Below are 21,374 nucleotides of genomic sequence, written 5' to 3'. Positions count from 1 at the left end.
TTGATATATTGCGATATTGTACAGTTAACTATTCGATTGTTAACAACTTTTCTATTTTACTGTGTTTGAGATAATGAAAGTCAAATGCAGTGTTTCATACACTTAACTTGAAAACATTAAGTGTGTCAAGTTTGTCACTTATACTACTGGGACATTAAACTAATGTTGCAAAAAAATTACTGGGTGAAAGACATGGTCAGTTTGTGACACTGATAAATGACACTTGGTGTAACCAATGTTACTCATAAAGCAATCTAAACATGAATAAGATTGTTTTTTTTTTATCAGTCTACAATACTGTAAAAATCAAACTTCAAATGATTTTAAACTAAATTGACCCAGGAATAGAGAGAAAACATTTATTTTCAAGGCATCAAATCCCACATCATCAAGTTTAGGAATAAAATGTTTTGATTGAACTTTGAGATTATATTTATTATACAGTTTATGGGCAACATAGAGCGGAGTAGCTGTGCAGAAGACCTACTGTACTTCCAACTCACCTAAATTATGAATTTTTATTTTAATAGAGAAATATCAATTTTATGAGTTGATATATTGTTATTTCATCACAGGTCAAAGTATTGTGATATACTGCCGCATCAATATTTTTTCACATCTCTATTTGAGAAGTGAAGACAGATCTGAAAAGGTTTGTAAATTCACCTCAAAGCTATTTTCATGACAATTTTGGAGACAACTGACAACTGGAGAAACACTTACAGGTCGCTTTACTGGGGTTACAGGGAAGTTGCCATCTGTTCCCTGGGGCTGGTAAAGGGCATGACCAAATCGGACAATGATTGATGCTAATAACCAACATGTTCTAAAAAAAGTCCAAACATAATACTCCACTAACCAAGAGATCCTTGTGCCTTGTCCCCTGACTTACAGTGCCTCATGTCTAAGTTAAATTCCAAAGTGTCAAACCAAAAAATATATTTTGCGTGTTTTTGTTTTTTTGTATTGATGTTCATCTGTGAATGGAGCATGCAGCACCATAATTGTGTGTTAGTTCTTTCCCAGGTCATACAAATCAGTTTCTCCACACCTGCAGTTTCCTCTCAAGTTAGAAAAGAAATCAACCTGTTTCTTAACAACCAGCAGAATCCAAAAAGAATACAATACAAATGAATTCAACTTCCGGACCAAGTTTGTTGGGGGCAGTGCACAGCTTAGGAGGCACGAGTGAAAGCAGAAAAAAGTCCCACCACTCCAGCGCCAATGGTGCTTCCCAACTACAAGGTAAGACTGCCCTCTAGTGTTCGATAGTGGTAGTGACACCACATTTACCAAAAACAACAGGGTGAAAACAAAATGCTGGAAAAGGCCAGACTTTGGATCAAGCTGAGATCACCCACTTAGAGAAAGGCGTTCTCTGCATATGAAGCACACAACTCAACCTGGAGGCCACCCATGCCATATTACTACACTCACGGCATGTTAAAGTGTGCTGCTGTTTCTTCCTCCTCCAGACAGTGCTATTTCATTTTCATTTTATCTTCTTACCGTCATTCACAGATCTTAAGTGAATGAACTCAATACAGATAAGAACAACTTTAAAAATTCTCTTACCAGTCATTTTGTATCCGCTGGCTGCTAGCTGTCCCGCCATGTACTCTCCATCTGAGTTGTTGTGACTGCAGCCCCATGTTTTCATCCAGATTTTTTGTGTGCCAGGGATCAAACTGAAATGAAAAACAACGGCACACATCTTTAGAAGATGAGAGCTGACTGGTGTTTTTTTTAAGTATGGTAACAAAAAAAAAAAAACTAAATCAAACAACAAGGCAAAAAGGTCCTAAACCGGAATTCTTTTCATATCATTCTCTTGCTTCATGTGCTCTCCTTCTCTATCCCTCTCTTTTCTTACTTTCTATGGGACAAACAAACTACTCAATTTTCCTCTTGAGCTCCCCAAGACTTGCAGTGAAGTCTGAGTGACATGAGATTTAATAGAATGGTTGGAAAACTGTAGCTGTTGAAACACTGCGAGCAAATTGATTGTGGTTTCTGCAACTAAAAGACACGCGTGATGGGAAAAAAAATCCCAAAAAATACCTGTCAGCCTGGAGCTCCTCACAGCTCAGGATATCCTTTTTCTTTCTGGACCTTGGTACAATATTTTTTCTTGCAGACTGTCTTTCATGAGGAGTGGGGTCACTTGATGACACCATGTCTTCAATGTCTTCAATCATCGAGTCACAGGCTGAAGGCATGATGGTCTGAAAGTCAGATAAAGAATTGATCAGCACATCATCACAGTTTTAGACCCTATTATCTGTAGACCAACCAAAGCATCATTGAGTGGAGTCGTGAGTTACACTGGAACAATGATAAAATGCCTTAATATTTAGTCCCATCTGTCAAACATTATTTTGTATTTAAATTTTTGGGTGATTTTATTTGCCAAGTATTCATGGTGGTGCTGCTAGAGTTTACACCTCATCAAGATCCTGAGTTCTACAGAGGATTTGTCAAAAATATCGGTACTTCCATATTTTGTTGTATTCTCTTTTTCTAAGATTTTCAGGGGACACCAACGCGGTGCACAGGTCACGATGTAGCTCCTTCCAGAAAAGTATTTATGTTTCCTACTGTCATTGCTGTGTAAACCATTAATAATCGTGAAAAAAATTACTATTGACATGTGAGCAGTCTCTTTACATTATTGTTATTAAAAACCACTAATTTCCCTCAAAAAGGTTGGTGACCTGGTCTGTTGTGTATGAAGTTCACTTTGGGGTTGATTTTTCTTCTCTGAAAACATGCTCTAAAACTGTTGCATAAAGTTGCACTGAACGTTGGTTGTTGAAGACCGGATGGCAAAGTTGACTAGTTCGACATTTTAATCTCTTAATCTATATCGACTCAAGTATTCAAAGACAAAAATCAAAGAAACGTTGTAAATTAATACTAACTCGAACGCCACAGGTGCCTACCAGCTAGCATACGACCAATAACAGCAACGACTCAGTTTCTGACTAGCTAACGTCTTGGTTACACAAAAACACTTACATTAACATGCCACGTAGTAGTTCATGCATTTGATATCGTCAAGAACGCTTTTCGAAACGATTTAATACAACACGACTGCTAAAATATAGATGTATTTACAACTGTATACAAACTAACGTTACGAATTTCAGTTGAAATGTGAAGAAGTTTCCTACATCTCAACTCCTTGCATTCGCACACACTAATTGGCAGAAATCAAACACACCTGTGAGCACGCATACAGTTTAAAAATGATATAAATATTCAGTTTGTCAAGGGGTAGCTAGCTGTTAGCTTAGCTAGTCTTAGCTGGATACTACCCACGTGCCCCTAAATTTGGACAAGCAATCTCTCTAGCATGCTATTTACAAGCCTTACCTGAGTCTTAATGTGGTCTTTATTAAAAATATGTCCGATTTCCAAAGATATTTCGTTTCAGAGACGGGAGAAATTTGTTATTTTCACCATCAAAACAGTTGTCACAACTCTCAAGCCGCCATGTTTGAGCGCAGTTACAGCAGGCAAGGATGGACAATCTGTGCGACGCTACGAGTTATTGCACGGACCAGTCAGAGGAGACGAATGGATCGGGATGTTTTTTTTTTTAATCTTTTATTTAGCTTTAATTGTTTATGTCTTTTGCATGCACATCTTTATAAACCTGAATATCGTATAAAACTTCGTTTACTTCTGTAGTTCATCTCAAACTGTGAATCTCATGATTCAGTACACAGTAAAATATTTCAAGTATTCATTTATTTTAACTGTGATAATTATGGATAGAATACTGCACAAGACCTTTTTTTTAGTAAACAGAAGTATTGTATTTCAAGAAGTATATCCAATTATATGTACACAATACTTACTGCAGCCCGGGTTGCACTAATATAGGCCTTCAGCTTGTCTGCTCTGCTGGGTGTTGTGTCTCCCATTTTCCTCTTGATGACAGATTTTTTTGTGTGGTTTAAGTTTGGCAAGTTTGCCTACCAATCAAGCACAGACATTAAGCAGCTTTTGGTATTTTTGGCAGTGTGAGCAGGTGCCAAGACCAGCTGGAAAACAAACCAGTCTCCATCAAGATTGTAATCACAAGGAAGCATGAGGTGCTCTCAGGGTTGCATTGACTCTGGACTTCAGAAAATACCCAATAAAGGAAATTTCCATATTTATATTGACTTTATTCAAATTTCAATTACAAACAACCATCGTACAAAAACAGATCCATTTATCCCCCTACCCTCCCAAAAAATTCCTTATTGAACAGTTGTTAAAGAAAAAATGTATAATTGAATAACACACATCAAATTTCATCACATTAGTTTACCTTTAACATTCAACAGCACAATGATACTTTCACTCATGCTTTCAAGTTGCAGAAAAAGGGGAAATGTGAAATAACAGCTCTTTTTATCTGTCATCACTAGAAACAGGCAGCAATGTCATTTTTTTAGGATGAATTCCTTCAACAATGTTTACTTTTCACACAACCGTTACAGATAAGCATATTGTATTTGGTAACAGCTCAAGAATAATAACTGCAGGATATTAGGAAGAACAATTGTTTAATCTGGTCTCTAGTTTACACCACGTTTCCTAATAAGTTCCTGAAATGTCTACACACTCATCAGAATCAATTATTAGAACTAATGAAGCTGCAATGTGTATATTTACCAATAATATATTTTAGAATTACACAATTAACAGAGGCCTATTTTTTTATCATAAACCAATTCAGGGGTACAATATATCTACAATTTAGGTTCTTTTACATATCAAAATGAACAGATTCAAGCTGCCCGGGACAGGATGGATGAAAATATTGGCTTTTGTGTAAGTGAGCCAACAATTCAGAGTGAATGTAGAAGAGATTCCTCTCAACTTCTCCGTCAACGCATGATAAATGTAAATGTGCCTATAGAGAAACTGTTTTGTGAATCATAGTGATAGAAGTGACAATAAATTAAAAGGGAGAAATTTTGTGGTAGGTTTGGACTATTGCAAGGTTCAAAATGTTGTTTTAATACTTTAAATCATAATGACGTTGATTGCAAAAAGTGTAGAGAGACTCCTTTGAATCAACACAAGATAGAGACCATGCATGGCAGAAGTAAAAGCCCCTTGATAACAACTGCAGAAGGCTGCAGTCATACTGATCCTGTTTCTATGGCGTTTATGTCATAATGAAGTCCACTGAAGAGAAGCTACATCAGTAAAGCACACATTCATTTCCAAATGTGTACTCTTTGTGCATGCGTGTGTTGAAGTTGTGTTTTGCATTTTGAGTCGTTATAAAATAACACTGACAAAAACTAAATAACTCTTTAAAAAAAAAGACTGAAAAGGGGAAAAGACCATTTAAACCACACTGAGGTGGTACACTTTTCTTTCTGTCAAATGTCCACTCCATTGTTCAAATTTAAGATGGGACTGTTTTAAGAGCCAAGGTAAACTCCATATGATATTGGGGTATGAGCGAAAACTTCCACACATCAGGAAAGTGCGATGTAAAACCCAACATCACACTTAATGATACAAGATTAATATTTCTATGAGGACAAAAAGGGAATTCAAAGTCTCATACACACAATGGCATTTATGCCCTATTACTATTGTCCAACATTTAGTGGGAGGTAGCCTACAGTACCTTGTGCACTGAAAATTTTAGAAAACTGTACATCAATTTACACATGGCAGGCTTACTCTTCAGCAAGCTGAATCTTTAACACATCTCACACATGCTGCACACGCAATTACTCAAGCGCACATCAATCAGGTCAGGGGAAAGTTTATCAGCAGCAATATCACCTGCAGCAGCAGGCTTCTCTAGTTTAAAAGCAAAGGTTTCAGACAAGATGTTTGTGTTCTGAACAAGTCCATAATCAGTCTGAGGAAGCAAGGTGCAGTGGACAGAAAGAAGAGTTCAAAACCTGGGGGAAGATATCAAATCCCTACGGCTCTCGTGTCCAGGCCCTCTCGAACTATCCTGTTCTGATCAACCACCTTCAAGACAGACACCCAACGTAAATCTCAGCAGTATTGCCAGGCAACGTTTGCAAAACAGCTGGTTTGCACCATTTTTTTCTCTGGTGACTAAATTTTTTTTTCTTTTTTCTTTTTTTGTTTACCCTTTTTTATATTTTATAAATATCCTAAAAATGAAAAAGCCCTTCATTACATGCTGAAGCTTAAATTAGTTGCCAACAAGGGGCCCCTTGTTGGTTAGGAAACTGAGATATTAGTCCTATAGTTTTAAAATCCATTAAAATTCAACATTTAATTAACCTAAAAAGAAAGTATGCACTTGTCTTGTTTTTTCGTACACACCAAGCAGGCAGTGTACATTCATCAGTGGTTCAAGATCATTTTTTCTCAATAGCTCTAACCACAGTTTACTTTCACAGCACACAGTCATCATGTGGAGGCATTTGGGGAAGTCTGGTTATGGCAGCTTCTGCTGATGCAGACTGAGGAGATGGAGAAAAGCAGCAAGGGAGAGGAAATGTGGGTCCTGAATTCACTGAGTGTTTATTTGATTTAAGTAGGAAAAGATACTCAAACACCATATGAATAGGCCTCATTTCTACATGTACCTTAGGTATTTTTGCTCAGGAGTCCAGGTGTGAGAGCTTTTATCTGAGACTTTTTAGTCACTGTTAGATTTTGTTTAACTTCACTTTAACGTTTCCCATGTTTGTTTCTCATTCTAAAACTCAAACTGTCAGTTTCTGCAGAGTACAAAACATGAGCTTGCCCACCTGATCAGTTGACTAACTTCAGATCAGGTGAACAGCTTAGCAAGGTCCCTTTTTGTTTGTTCTATTAAAGATACAGCACAAGAGAGTATTAACTGTGTCTGCAGGGATCAAACATACTACCATCTGTAAGGCAAAATCTTAATATTTTGTACATTTTAAACATTTGTGTCCTTTTTTTTTCCTTGCCTCCATTTCTGTTTTCCATTAACTGAATAACCGTATCGTGTGCACTCAGAATGTAGAAACTTCTGACGCACAAAGCATCCAAATCGAGCTTACATGTACAAAACACTCACATAATATGTTATGTTTGATTATAGGGCCATATACCACAACTAACATGACAAGTGTTTCAGCAGGCGCATTAAGTTGTTTCTTCAAACTGAAGCCACAAATGATGAATAAGCACCTAATGTTCCCTGTGTTCTTTTCTTGTTAATTTTGAATTCTAAATTGATTTACACCTAAACACACAAAATGCCTGTTGGTAGCTAAGGATGTATTCTTACAGCACCCTCAACACTCGGCATTAACAACTAAAGTTCAAGGATGAATCTGGACACCTGAAAATGCAATGCTGTGTATGCAAAGAAACTTAACGCATGAAAGCTTTTATCAGGAATAACAAAACCTCACATGTACAAGACCTCCCCAGGTATTGACACTAAAAAGTTTAACTCATTTCTTTTCGACAACAGGCAACTGTGGGATTTTATCTGTGCCTCTCAGGCACATTTTCACTCGGCTGTACCAAATCTACCTTGTGTGTTAATGTCTGGTAAAGTGAGTCTGTTTCTCTTCAAGTTGTTCTGTCTTTGTTGACCTGAAGGTTAACATCCTCCCCATCCATATTTTACCACAAAGACCGCAAAGGCCTTGGGATGTTCCCTAGATTCTAAGCTACACCAGGGGCCTACCACTGCTTGAGGCAAAGAGTATTCAACGCACCTTTGCACTGACCAGTGGTATACTGGTGTGAAATCATGTACAACAGCTTATCTTTTTAACCACAAAAGAACCTGGCGTTTCGTCCCACTGAGACTGACAAAGCCCTCAATGTTTTATTTCATTTGTTAAGAATTGGCTTCTACTAACTAGAGTCAAAGGCATCAAAAACCTGACTAATTCCCCATCTGTCTCTCCTGTGCTCTAAATCCCAAGTTTCCGTTACCTAATGCTAGCTGCACAGGAGATCATCCAGGCCGAGAGAGGGCATCTTATCAAAGTCACAGGCATCAAACAAGTCGCTTATCCCCTGGTCGTCTCCCAAACCTAAAAGGTAGTCATCTTGGTCCATGAGAGGAGGTCCAAGGTTCAAGAAAGGTCCAAGAGTTGAAGCTATCTGGTCGTCTGTCTGCTGCAGGAGACCGGTGAAAGGGGACGAGAGAGGGGACAGAGTTGTGACTGAGACGGCTGGGGCAGAGGAAGGTGGAGCCAAAGAGGGGATAGAGGAGGTGATTGTACAGCCGGGATCTGTTAAGAGAGAAAAGGAAAAGATTGTTAACATTTACTGTACATAACTGAGTAATCCTATCCAGACCTTGTAGGGCAACAATAGTTTTGTTTACATAATTGAGCTTTAAAACAACTCTTTCTTATCATTGGTCATTGTCTTTGATCTGAAATAATATCAGATTAACCTTGTATCAGCCAGTTACCCCTTTTCCTTTTTAAAAAATCTGGTGCAAATGCTTCTTCAGACTTGGTCTAACCTGTAAAGCTTCCTTTTTGGTGGTCTAAACCAAAAAACTGTTTCCATTTCATGCTCTAGAATCAGAAGAAGCCCTGGAGCTGACATGGTGAGAAAAAAAGTAAACTTGCATTAGATGTAACGTGGACATGAGAGAGTTGTCGTTGAAGTGGAGTTAGAGGCAACTTAAGCTCAGGTTAGAGAGTAGTATTTGGCACAGGTAAGATGGCACTCAGGGAAAGCTTTAAAGCCAAACCTTGTGGTACCCTTTAGCCCTTGGTTTTGCACACTCACGGAATTGCATCCCAATTCCCCATAAGGTTAAGGAGACGGGCTGCACAGCCCTCAAAACAACGTACAGGGACCTTACTTGGAAGGGTAAGAGAATTTGACATGATACACCGTGTCCCCGAACAAGACAGCAGTTATGACACTCATGTTTTTATCAGATATTCAATCCTTTTCTACTCCAAGTAAATATAAATTATTAAAAAAAAAAAAAAAAAAACCAAAAGGGCCTTTCCAAATGGTAACATCATGGAAGATGTCATCTTGGAAGCAAATAAACACGTGTGGCATCTGCCTGCGACACAGCCAGCAAGCTGCTAGAGGTGATTACAGTGGGAATAGAGTGGCATCTCGTTTCTTAGGGATGCGTTTTCACCCTGTCTCAGCCCAAGTGGAAGGGCTAGACAAAGGGGTGTAGGAGGGTACAATTTGAACTGGCCGTTACTTTAGTACCAAGTAGTCAATAGAAGAGATCTGGCAGCAAGCTTTTTCTTCTTCTGGCTTCTGGTGTAGTCAGCAGTTGGCAATGAAGGATTTAAAAGCTATGACTTTCTTTCTGAGCGCCTTGCATTTTCAGAGAGAAATGATAATGGAGATGGTGTCATTGGAGCAGATATCCTTATGTTACAATGAATAGATAGTATGGGGTCACTTTTTGCCCGCCAAATGCCAGAACTCTGTTACTAAAAACTGGTCCAAGTTCTGCAAAATATGTAAGTTTGAACAACTGAGGCCAAGAATAGCTCTCATGTCTCTTAAAGAAAGCAAAAACTTTTCACACTACCGTAGCTATAGTGAGTCTGTCTTCGAACCACTTAAATACCAGACTCAGAATCTCTGGACTGGCTGTCCAATACTTTTTTATCCATCTTTTTCTCTGTTTTTAAAGGCTGAGTCAATCCAGACAAGCAGGCTTGCAGTAGCAGCTTTGCAGTGAGAAGAGTTCGCTGGCATTACCCATTAAACTCCCACAAGCTACAGCAGTCCAGTAAAGCCCTGTTTCCACCAAGCTGTTCAGTTCGGTGCGTCTTGGTATGGCCATATTTTGTGGTGTTTCCACAGACTGATCCCTAAGTAACCGAAACAAGCCGTCCCACTTTTTGTGACCCTTCCGTTGGGGTGCCAAACCAAACCATCCAATCCCAGAAGGTGGAGGTACAACACTGCAGACCGTTGAAAGAATCGTCGCTTACCACGTGACAACAGCTGTATTTTTCCTCATGGCACACAGCCTTCTGTGAAATGAAGCTTGACGGCGCTTTGTTTCCACCAAGCAGTCCAGTTTAGATCCATGCGGTTTGGTAAGGGTTGGCTTGGTTAAGCTTGGTCCTGTTTACGTTTCTTTCCACAGTCAACTGTGCCCCCTCCGATAGGCAGCAAGTAAGCTGGATGCCACCAGCCGCATCAGTAACATAATACTGTGACACCATCGCAGCAACACAGTGTACCCCGCTAATAAATCAAACGATGAAGAAAAACGCAACACAGCAAACAAAGAGCAACAATGGAAGACGTCCAGTATTTTTTTTTTTTTTTTTGTGATTGGCATGTGGCTGTTTGATACAAAGTGCAATTAAGCTTTGTTTCAGAGAAGACTGTGTGCCACCAAGACAGATGCAGCTATTGTTGCACAGTCAGTGCCAATTCTCTGAACCAATCAACAGTCTGCAGTGTTGTAGCTCCACCTTCCGAGATTGTATCAATTTAGTCTGGCACTCCTACAGAAGGGTGCCAAAAAGTGGGACAGCTCGTCTCACTTATTTGGGGGTTTGTTTCCAGGTGGTTCCAGATGGAAACGCCATAAAATACATGCCGAGACAAACCAAACTGAACCGTTTGGCGGAAACGGGGCTAAAGTGCCACATGACAATCACAAAGACGACGAACTGCTGGATGTCTTCCAACATTGCTCATTCTTTACTGTGTCACATTTTTTTTATTCGCTGAATTTATTAGCAAGGTATAATGTTATTATGATTAACCGATCCAGCCCGTACCAAACTGCACTGATTTGAACCCGGCTGCTTGGTGGAAACAGGGCTTGAGATAGCCATCATTCAGCAAACACTGGAACCAGTGTAGCTCAGGTTCTGATCTTTGAATGGGTGGAACAAATACGGTACATTTCCTCAAGGGATTCAATAAAGGCTCGAGGCTAAGCATTGCAAAGTGAAACCAACCTTGAAGGACTTTAAGGAAAGGTGAGTTCCCGTTGATGTCCATGTTGCCATTTTTTACAGGGCTACTGCAGTCATTCTCCTCATCAGGACACAGTAGCACATCTATGGGACCTTTGGTGCTGGTAAGGTGGATGGATAAACTCTGGAAAGAGGAGAAACCAATCCAAAAATTAACAGGTGTTTCCTTTAGAGAAGGACAGGTGGACTCCATTAAATCTTTGATTCAAACTGTCTTCAATAGGTATAGGTGCTTTATTCCTGTCGAAGAATGACTGTAAGCTCAATTAAATACTGTAAATACAACTCCATGGGTAGAAAATTTAGATAAGCATAAGCTTTCAACCTTAACTTTCCCAATGTGGCTTCATGTGCAACCACCACTTGTCACATCCTGTAATCAAATTTATGCATTCTTAGCAAAAGGTTAAAGAAATTTGTGCAGCATTTGTTTCATCTGCAACCTACTGGAAAGAATATTATGTGGATACAAAATCCAACACAGTTAATCTGTTAGTTATCCCAGACTAGCTTGTCCCAGACCTAAGAGAACACTAAGCAATACAAAAAATAGGCTGTTTTAAGTCTGTTCATCCAAATTTTTGTTCCTCTCTATGGGTAAAATTAGTCAGGGGTCTGATGCCACAAAAGCTGGTTGGAAAAGTATCATTGCAACAGTTAAGGATCCAGCATGTGTATCTTTGTGTTTGTACATGTACCTCATCAGGATCTGGTACTTCAAGCTTGGTGTCTGTTGGCGCTTTAACCACGATAACAGTCTGATCTCGGAGGTTTCCCAACTGCTTGATGTCTTGGTAGGTTACATAGGCATACGTGGAGACTCAAGTGTTAAAGAAATAGCTCTGTAACGTTATTACTCATTATGACATTTAAATTCAAGCATAATACACACTTCCTTGCAACAAACCTAGAAGATACAAAAGTAAACAGTGTCATACACATGCAAGTAAGAAGCTTTGGTGTGCTCCATTTTGTCTGGGGCACAGTTTTTTTTAATAGGACATCAATATCAAGACAGGGAGGATAAAACCTAGCACATCTAAGGAGCTAAAAGAATTTAAAATAGATTTTCCTATTTCAAAAAAAGTTCAGTTTGCTTATCTTTGGGTAATTATACTTATCTACATGAAAAATAGAGTTGAGATCTATTCTTTACCTGGAGAACTATAAAACAGCTGACTGAGACTGTAAGTAATCAAAGAATCATTTTAACATCTATATAACATGTCAGCACCAAGCAAAAGGATATTTCTGATTGCTCTGCAGGTCACTCATGTGCCGCATGTCCAGGCTGCATCTCTGGATGAGTTGTTCGAGCCTCTGCTCCTCTTCTCCCAGCGCAGAAACTTCTGCTGTCAGTCTCTGTCTCTGACTCAGAGCCCCCTCTACCTCCAACAGACTGCAGCCCCTGTGGGTGAAAGGGAATCCAAACAAAATTGCTATGACTTTACTGAATTTAGTAATTTTGTAAGCGTTAAGAAAAGTAGCTTTACAGGTAGAAAAAATATATTCTATCAAATTTTATTAACATGCTATCTTTTATGTTGAAACTGGTATGTCAAACATTTATGTGCCAGGATTTACATCACATATTTTTTAAGGGGACATTTTAGACGATATTAACATCCAGAAATAAAGGGTTTGAACAAAAAAACTATACAAAAATTATTATAATCGCTATATATATATATATATATATATATATATATATATATATATATATATATATATATATATATATATATATATATAAAATACTTAAGTTAATTTTAAATGTGTAAATATTTCCCTTGAAACATGCTACTTAAATGATCATGTATGTTAAGCATGTTTTGAATAAATTTGGTGTGGTTATATTTCTCATCTTATTTATCACCATGAATTGTTTTTTTTTTCCAAATGACATGCATGAAAAGGAAAATCTCCCTCAATTACAGATACATTACATTCATTTCCAAAGCTTGTCAGTTTTTATTGGGGCATTTATTGGTCTTAAGTGGAGAGCGCAGGTGCTTAATGTCTATTCCTAAATTGTACTTGATAATTACCAAACAACCAACTGTGTAATTACATTTGAGGAGCACAGGGAAACAGTCGTGTTTCCACATACTATGATTTAGCAACAGCCTACATGCAGCCACCTGCCATCCTGCGCGCCATTAGCTGAGGAGTGTACGCCAAAACCTATCATAACATTTTTGTAATGCTTTCCCGGGATAAAACTCACAAAGACTTTCAAAGACTTTCAAAAACATGTAACTGCAAAATAATCAGAGAATTACTGACAACTAAAGGGGAGCTTTTATGACATAAACTTGCAAAATCTCTCGTGATTTGAACAGGAACTGGATGAAACTATGATTATTTGTCTGCTGTAACTCTGGTTTCAGCCTGTAGAAACTATGGGACTAAAAGGATAGGAACTGAAACTGCAGATAGGAAAAATGTGAAAAACAAGAGAAATGTTTCTTTTTTCTTTTTTTTTTTTTAACAATTTTCGACGGAATACAATGGCTGTCATTTCTTAAAGATTCTTGGGTCATGGTAAGAAAAGCACTTACATCCACTGAATGTTGTTCTTTGATTTCTTCTTGATGAGGTGAATACCTTCAAGAACATTAGTGATATCATACAAGCGCCTTTTCTGTACCTGAAAGTAGAAGATGGAAGTTTCTCCAGTTAACCATTTATTTGCTGATTTAACAAAGACAATCGAAGAAACAGTATCAAAACTTGCCATAACACTTCCTAAACAACAAATTATCTAGTCTTGCCCGTCTTGTTTCTGATCCTCAAAGCAATGATTAGTTTCATTAGCGGCAATAACAAAATAAGAAAAGGTTTTCTAAATATCTGTTTTAAAATGTTTACCTGTAAGGTTTCTGCAGCAAGATTTAGGTCCAAAACTCCATCTGAGGACTGAGCGAGAAGGTCCACAAACTTCTTTGTTAAAAGGCCCAAGGAGGTATCGTACCGTGTTTTCTCTGGTGGAGACTTTGGCGCTATGAAGGAGTAAGATTAGATGTATTGATGAGATAATGTTATACATTGTACATTTCTACAAGGACATTATTAAGACTGAAAATTAATGTTTAGCGTGTGTTGTCAAGCAGATTCTGTAAAGCAGGAATTTAGGGGCATTTAGTCCTGATTTTGGAGTCACCCTGTCCCAGCACGGGTTTCTGCTCTGTCTACAAATGTGGACCAGTTATTTTGATCATGTTCTGTGACAACTATCATGTAAGTGTCTCTACCTGCAGCACATGTATGGTGTGTATACAGGGAGAAGGTGACACAACTGCAACACACAAGTCTACCCCTTATGTCAACCAGGAGTTTCTCAACCTAAACTAAGAGTTACCATCTGCGGTGCATCGACAAAGAAATACAGTAATGACTTTTTGATGTGTATAAATAAAGAGGAAAGAGAAAGAGCTTAAATGAAATTCTAAACTTGTCTGACTTAAACCTAATACCACCAAACATATCATATTTGATACATGAGTTCAAATGTAAGAAGTATTCTACCTTCTTAAGGATTATGATACCACTACAGGCAGCTGAAGTTGTATTTTGGCCCCTTTCAAAATGGCTGCTCTCATGAAATCATCCACACACTTCTTTTCAGGAAAATATTGCATGAAGGATAAAATGTAAATTGTTACTCATTTTTTAAAAATAAGTATTTTCTGCATTGAAAGAATTCATATTTATTAAAAACTTTACTGATAAAACTGCCAAAACCACCCTGTGTCAAACATGGTACAAATAAAATGATATAGCTATATCTATATCTTAAACAACTGAATTCCAAAAAAAGTTAATTTTTATGGTAATTTTTAGCCATGCACTGATACCAATTGGTGGTATCGAGTATCGGTGTATCAATGCCCCTCAAAGCTGGATCAGTATCAGTGGGAAGGGGCTGATACATGGTGCAGAGCCAGGTAGCCAGCTCTATGCCTTTTTTTTTTTTTACTTGCGCTCTTGGCTACTTGATTTGAAATGTTACCTCTGATGCACTTTCTTTGTTTTTTTTGCTGCATTTCCAGTCTACAGGGTTGTAAAGGCTCAAAGTTGAAAAGAACTTCTGAAACATTTTTTGCTGGTAAACATTTAAATATTTCAGTTTGAACTTGAGTAATTCCCTCAACTCATTTTTTGCGTTTTGCCCCAAACATTATCAGTCTTATCCCACAGTAGAGCATGATGCAGGTTTTTGCTTAACAGTGGTATCGGATCGGTATCCGTTGATACCCAAAGCTCAGGTATTGTATTGGAACCAGAAAAGTCAGATTGGTGCATCCCAAGTAATTTTTAATGGGCCAAAATTTACAGGGTTCATCATCACCATGTGAATGTTGACACATGAAATCAAGAAGAAATTCAGTGTTTTACACAATTTCCTCCACAAATGTTTCGACTAAAACTTTGTTTTAAATCTGTAGTTTGCATTTCAGCTTTGTGTTTCATTGAATTGTACTGTAATAATGTAGTACTAAATAACACAGAATTCAATGTGAAGTTGCCTTGTTGGTTTAACAATTATCAAAAATTCTTAACTATCCTGGGTTGTAAAAATGTGATTGACAGAATAAGTTTGCCGGTGTCTGCCTCAAGAGGGGCACCACCTAACCTTCTCGAAAGTCAGGGAAACACCTGTACATCTACAAACACTGCTGTTTTACTAGTGTATCTGACAGAGAGTGACCGTCAGTGGATGAAGCAGGTATGCTATAAGCAGGAAAAGCTTGGCTTTAATAGAAAGGGATAGACTTACAGAGTTCCAAATTAAAAAGTCAAAGTTATTCTATTTAATTTCAGAGTTGTCACAACAGATCAACACTTGACTTTTTAGTAGGCACGAAAAGCAAAATGAATTAACTTTACCTTCACATAAAGCCAAGACCCAAAATTAAATATGGCTCCTGAATTTTTACTTTATGATCCAGAGGATTTTTTTTGTGGTTTGTAACGCCATGTAATAACGCTCCAATGTGTACAAATGTAATAAACTTTTACTTCATTACACATCACTTATTACAAAATGTGGGAACGGTGTTTGAATATGTAAAAACTGATTATGGTACATAATGTGGCAAAGTTATTACATATTCTGTTCAAGAATTTACAACAAAATGCAGCGTTATTACATAACGAAGTGAAAATGTATTACATTATCACATATTGGGGCGTTATTACATAATGTGGCGTTACATGGTAGCTGAGTGTGATTTCTTTCCAATTTTTTTATTTCAGACACTTTGAGTTCTTCAACTTGCAGTGCTATGAAGCCTCCGTGTGAGATGTGGGAAGGACTGTGCACAAGGTTTCAGGCAAAAAAAAACAAGTGCTGTGAATGTTGCGGTGGTGACACACAGCAGGCAAGAAGGAGTGTGACTTCAGCAGCAAACAAACAAAATCTGGATCTTTTTCTGCATGTTTCTGGGTGGATGTAGCAGGGTAACGGCAGTAAGGCATCCAGAAAACGACATCTTGTTTCTCTGATTCACTGCTTTGTAGTCATTACCCGCATACTTTTTTTAACCATCTCTATTGACCAGTTGCAGTCAGGAGTTCACTATGGCGCATCGCACTAGAAGTTGCAACGCTGGGATCAGGCTGCAATGTATTTTTGTTGATAAGTGTGTTTAACCTAAATTTTCAAGCCAAAAATGTGAAAGATATTAGCAAAATAAGAGAAAGTCCAATTAATTAAAGTTTGCCAAGTGTCATGATTTGTCATGCTCTTCTGTCAAAGATTTGTCTGTATATGTACAAACGGAAAATATGACTCGAACTCTGAAAGTTATAGCTGTCCACCTATTTTTTAAGCTCAAGTGTCATCAGGTAATCATCAGAAACTATTAAATGTATAAATAAGGGATAATATACTAAAGCACTCGATAGTGCAAAGTATCAAAGTGTTGAAACTTTTGACAATCCTGCATTTTAGAGAGCAGTAATACACATCACAATGCCAGTTGTAAAATGAGTAACATAAGCATGATGTAACGATTTAATCACCATTCTGAAAAAAACTCAAGCGTTTCTCCCCCAGAGTTACATCCATTAAGACTGATATCAGGAGCAATGCAGGAAGAACTGAAGCTTGTTTTTTTGATCAGTCAGAAAATGAATGAATCAGTCATAATCAGCTTGGGGTGTAGAGATTACCAGAAAGAGGGAACACAAGCCACTGACATCTAACTGGTCAACAACAAGATGTTGGCTTGAACTTTGATTTTTACCAGCTGGAGACAGTTTATGTTTGAGATTCACAAGATCATCTTGAAATCAGATACCAAAAGCTCTGTGTTGATGGCATCAATCTGCAGCAGTTTAAGCTTAAAGTGAGCATCAAACAATTCAATGAGCAGTGTCTGCTTTCAACTGAACAGTGTATAGTTAAACAATGTCTTATTATAAGCTGAGGACAGTTCAAGTTGCGCTCAAAAACTTGTTTGTAATGTTGACTGGACATTAACTGTTGATCATTTCTTCATGTGATGACCAAGTCCAAACCACTTAGAAATGAGTTGTGCTTTAGCAAAGTTTGTTTTGACTAGCTCCATGCCACTACTGGTTTGATCATTTCAATAGTTGTTAACGTCATAGTACAGTGATGATCACTCCTTACTTCTTGGTGTCTTTAGCCTTGCTCCATTGGCTACGGTGGCACCTCCTCTACCTTTTGGAGTTCTGGTTGGTTCCGACTGGTACTGGTGGTCTGAATCATCAAGCGCCAACCGCCTTTTTGCCTGAAATGCACAAAGATGTTGAAAATAATCATGGTTTGGTTGCACTCAAGAATCTCAGCCCAGAAATCATATTGTAAGGTATGTTGTGTGATTTTGTTTTGGGTTTACAAAAGCATTACAACTTTTTCTAAATCTCTTCCAGGGACGGGCATCTATAATCTCACTGATTCTCACAAATCTAACAGATTTTTCATCATTTAGGCTCTGATGAGCAGATGAAATTGTGCCTTAAAAGAAGAATGTAAGATAGAAACACTGCCACACTTATGATGTTGCTCAAGACCATTGGTTTAGTTTCTTCTTTTTGACACTTGTGCCGGGGCAAACCCACATAGCTTTCAAGTGAGTCACACTCACACACTTTATTGTACTGCAGTTATTCAAAAAATAATTCCTATACTATCATACTAGCAGACATCAAATATCCTCATAAACAAACTACTGTAGCTAAATATGGTCAAATATTGCTTATATGCGAGTCCTACCTCTGTTTTCTGCATCATTCAGTTTTAATCATCACTGCCTATTAAACCAAAATACATGAAGCCAAAGCAAATCTCACTTTTACAACACATTTGGTGCACCCATGTCAAACATGCATGTCATTTTTTGTTAATACAGCTCTGATAAGGCTTGAGATTTAGTGGGATATGCATGGCTGTAGAAACACTGGAACCTTTCTTTCCCATTTCTGAAAGAAAACCCAAGTAACTATCCTCAGAGTAAGCTGTCTTATGTTTTGGTAACAATTAACATGGAATAGTTTCTTCAGTCAAAGAGACCTTGGACTTGTGTGATGGCTTAAATCCACCCTGTTTTGGTGTCTAGCAACACCCCAGTGCCAGAGGTGCATTTCCCTCTTAAACCCCTGCAGGGGATAACTCAATCAACCCTCTTGGAAAGCAGTATTTTAAGCACAGCAAACACCATCCTAAATACTTCTCCACTTATTCCAGACCAGGTTAGAGGGAAAAAAATAATATGCCCTCTGTTGACAGTCAAAATGTCAGCCATTTTATATCAGCAAGCAGCTCCCCCAACCCCCAACTTGTTCATGGCTACAGCCTGAGATTCAGAGACTGCTTTAGTTCATGAAAGATGAATAGCCAAAGACTAACCAACACCCTGAATTCGAACGAAACGATTTAATGTGGTTTGTGCACATTGAGAGTACAGGAAACGTGCAGTCAGCACTAAAGCAACAAAGTCGAGTTTCACTTTACTTGACATGAAGGTACCACATCGTTAGACTTTATTTGTAATACAAGGAATCATTAAACACTTGTGCAAAATGTAGGTTAATGCCGACGAAGAGCAAAGTTAACCCCCAATTCTCATTTTTGCTGCTAGCCTTGAAAGCTAACACATTTCCAAGCTTCACCCAAGTTGGCTTGCACGTTCAGAGACGACTGGGACAAATACCTATCGAGTTGTTCCAAAACTGAGGTGAAGCTTTTGCTATAAATAAATCCATATGTTAGCACGTGTAACCATTCGTTATACAAAAGAAAGCTATATGTGGGCTAACCAAGAGCCAAGCAGCTTAACAATCCCCCCAACCCCCAAAATTAAGACACAAACTGCAGCCACTAGGCCAACGCTAACCTTACTCATCTCTTACCAATATTTCCATCTGGCTGAAAGGGTGCAGCGGACTCAAAAGCACCATGAAGTTAGCGTAGCCCGATATAAGACGACATTCCTACGTTTACGTGACCACAAAACTAACTAAAACTTGACATTTGACTACCTACGTTCATCGAAACACTTAAATAAAGCACTTGGGTAACTTAGCTAGCGGTAGTTAGTTAGCCAGCTCGCTGGGTTGAGTCTGTGGCTAACAGCAGCTAACGTTAGCTGCCCGAACAACAAGCTCGGCTAGCATAGCAGGCTAACATTTAGTCGTGTTTGGCTCGTTGTAGCCTGCCCAACATCTTCAAACCAACTGTATAAATGATTACCGGCGGTCTCCCAATTGTGGGTCGTTGTCCTGCTCCGTTTGCTGCAGCTTGTTGTGGAGTTGTGTAAATGTTGTTTATCTGGGGTTCAGATAAACATACATTTGATGTCTGTGTAACGTTACAAGGCGGTGGGGTGGTAATTATTTGGATAAAGGTAGCGTTGGATTGACCGGGGTTTAGACGATCCGACAGAGTTGTTAAAATTATATTATTGTCCAGAGGAGAGCCCCCGACACCCGCTAAAATCACTTTGTCCGGAGCCGAGGAGATCCCTCTTCTCATCTTGCGTACTCGGGGTAACCCCTTTCTTGTCTCCGTACTTTCAAGCCTATATGGCTGCTAATCCGTCGCACCAGTCACAAAAATAATCGAACAAAAGTGGAGATGAAAGTCTGATTCATCGACTTTTAAAAAGTATTTTCCCTTAAAAAGGTGCATTTAGGCAGATGCAACGGATTAAAAAGTAGCGCAACTCTCGTTTCCCCCGACTAGAAATGGCTTCAGGAAACGGCCTGATGAATGAAGGGATACGGTTTACGCGCTCAAGAGCCCTCCCGCGAAACTCAGATTTCCCGGGAAATTTTCAAACGGAATTTACATGCGGCACCTGATTGGTTTATCAGGGAAGAGTACCCACCCGCGTTTCTAACTTATTGGCCTATAGCAGCTCGATATTCAGTGCGCCACGTGTTCATTGGCAGATGTAAACAGGCGGCGTCACCTGTCACGCCTTGCATGTTCCTTGGCAGGACACTGAGGGGCGCAAGTCACTATCTGTTGAAGAAACGGGGCGAAGAGATGATACAGGAACTCTATAAGAAAAAACAACACGACTGTACAATCGAATTGCAAATTATACTGCATATACTTTAGTTTATGTCCAGAATTTAATTTAACAGTCACATTTGACGCTATTAGGCTGCTCCCTTTTTGTTAGTTTGTGGTCAGACATATATTAAGTCGGTTAAACAAAATCAGCTTCTGCCTCTCAATGCTGCCTTTCAAGATAAAAGACTATCATGACAGATGTGCCAGCCACTGTAAGTGAAAATCATTTCAATTATGAAATATTACTAACAGAAAGGCAACACAAAATAAAATTCTCTTTAGTGGAATTTTTAATTTTTGCATTATTCTATTATCATTATGATCTTATCTGATTTTTTTTTTTTTGTATTTAGAACAGTTATGAGTGGTATATAATTCCACACACAGTGAATGTAGTGTAGATTTTGATAACATTTTAAAATGAATGACTATTGATCTTGAGGTCCCCCCCCCCCCCCCTTTTTTTCTGATGAAACGTCTCCCGCACCTGACCAAACAGTCATCACAGATTCCAAAAAGTCCAATTTGTGAGTTTTAAAATAAAGCTTTTTAAAATTAGTTGTAGACCTGTTTATTAGTACATTTTATGATTTTAACTTTAAGTGATAGAAGCTTTAGTTCTGTTACATTTTGAAGACGTAATAATAATAATAATAATAATAATAATAATAATAATAATAATAATAATAATAATAATCTCTGCAACATTTGTTTGGCAATAATCATTTTGAAAGACTAATTAGTAAAACAAATGATTGATGATCATGTAAAAGTGATTGCAGCCCCAAACCGAGTTAGTCAAATCTAAATGCAGGGCTTAACTTGTGATAAGGGTTAGGACCTTTGAGGAAATACAGTGGAGATTGGTTTATTATATAAAAAAGTTTGGCTCTTTT

The 21,374-nt window shown here is 38.3% G+C and overlaps 2 protein-coding genes across 4 annotated transcripts in view; both read right to left on the bottom strand.

Annotated features, from left to right (window-relative positions):
• Positions 1-3,566, bottom strand: part of cdkal1 (CDK5 regulatory subunit associated protein 1-like 1) — a 260,221-nt gene extending 256,655 nt beyond the window's left edge. The window contains exons 1-3 of one of the 2 annotated variants that reach the window (XM_074682552.1): positions 3,376-3,566; positions 2,062-2,225; positions 1,576-1,688 (exon numbers count right to left, since the gene is read on the bottom strand). In XM_074682552.1, coding sequence (XP_074538653.1) covers positions 1,576-1,688; positions 2,062-2,219 — 271 coding nt within the window. In that variant the 5' untranslated portion in view covers positions 2,220-2,225; positions 3,376-3,566. Of the gene's footprint in view, positions 1-1,575; positions 1,689-2,061; positions 2,226-3,018; positions 3,179-3,375 lie in introns of those variants that run through there. The other variant, XM_074682553.1, reaches the window with a different exon arrangement.
• Positions 3,567-4,154: 588 nt separating this feature from the next.
• Positions 4,155-20,203, bottom strand: LOC141800948 (transcription factor E2F3-like). Of its 2 annotated transcripts, XM_074683817.1 has the most exons (9): positions 19,651-20,203; positions 17,569-17,689; positions 13,800-13,930; positions 13,490-13,578; positions 12,178-12,336; positions 11,627-11,741; positions 10,911-11,052; positions 7,924-8,225; positions 4,155-5,997 (listed from the first exon to the last, which is right to left on the bottom strand). In XM_074683817.1, the coding sequence occupies exons 1-8, from the start codon at positions 19,930-19,932 to the stop codon at positions 7,930-7,932; spliced, it is 1,335 nt and encodes a 444-aa protein (XP_074539918.1). In that variant the 5' UTR covers positions 19,933-20,203; the 3' UTR covers positions 4,155-5,997; positions 7,924-7,929. The 2 variants fall into 2 exon arrangements, with proteins under 2 accessions (XP_074539918.1, XP_074539917.1); XM_074683816.1 differs by having other exon boundaries at positions 4,155-8,225.
• Between the last annotated feature and the right edge of the window lie 1,171 nt (positions 20,204-21,374).

This window comes from Halichoeres trimaculatus, unplaced genomic scaffold, assembly GCF_033239565.1.
Source record: "Halichoeres trimaculatus isolate MK-OKI-2021-1 unplaced genomic scaffold, fHalTri1.1 fHalTri1_scaffold_12, whole genome shotgun sequence".
NCBI classification, from domain to species: domain Eukaryota; kingdom Metazoa; phylum Chordata; class Actinopteri; order Labriformes; family Labridae; genus Halichoeres; species Halichoeres trimaculatus.
The sequence above is the reverse complement of the archived record's forward strand: the minus strand, read 5'-3'. Positions and strand labels throughout refer to the sequence as shown.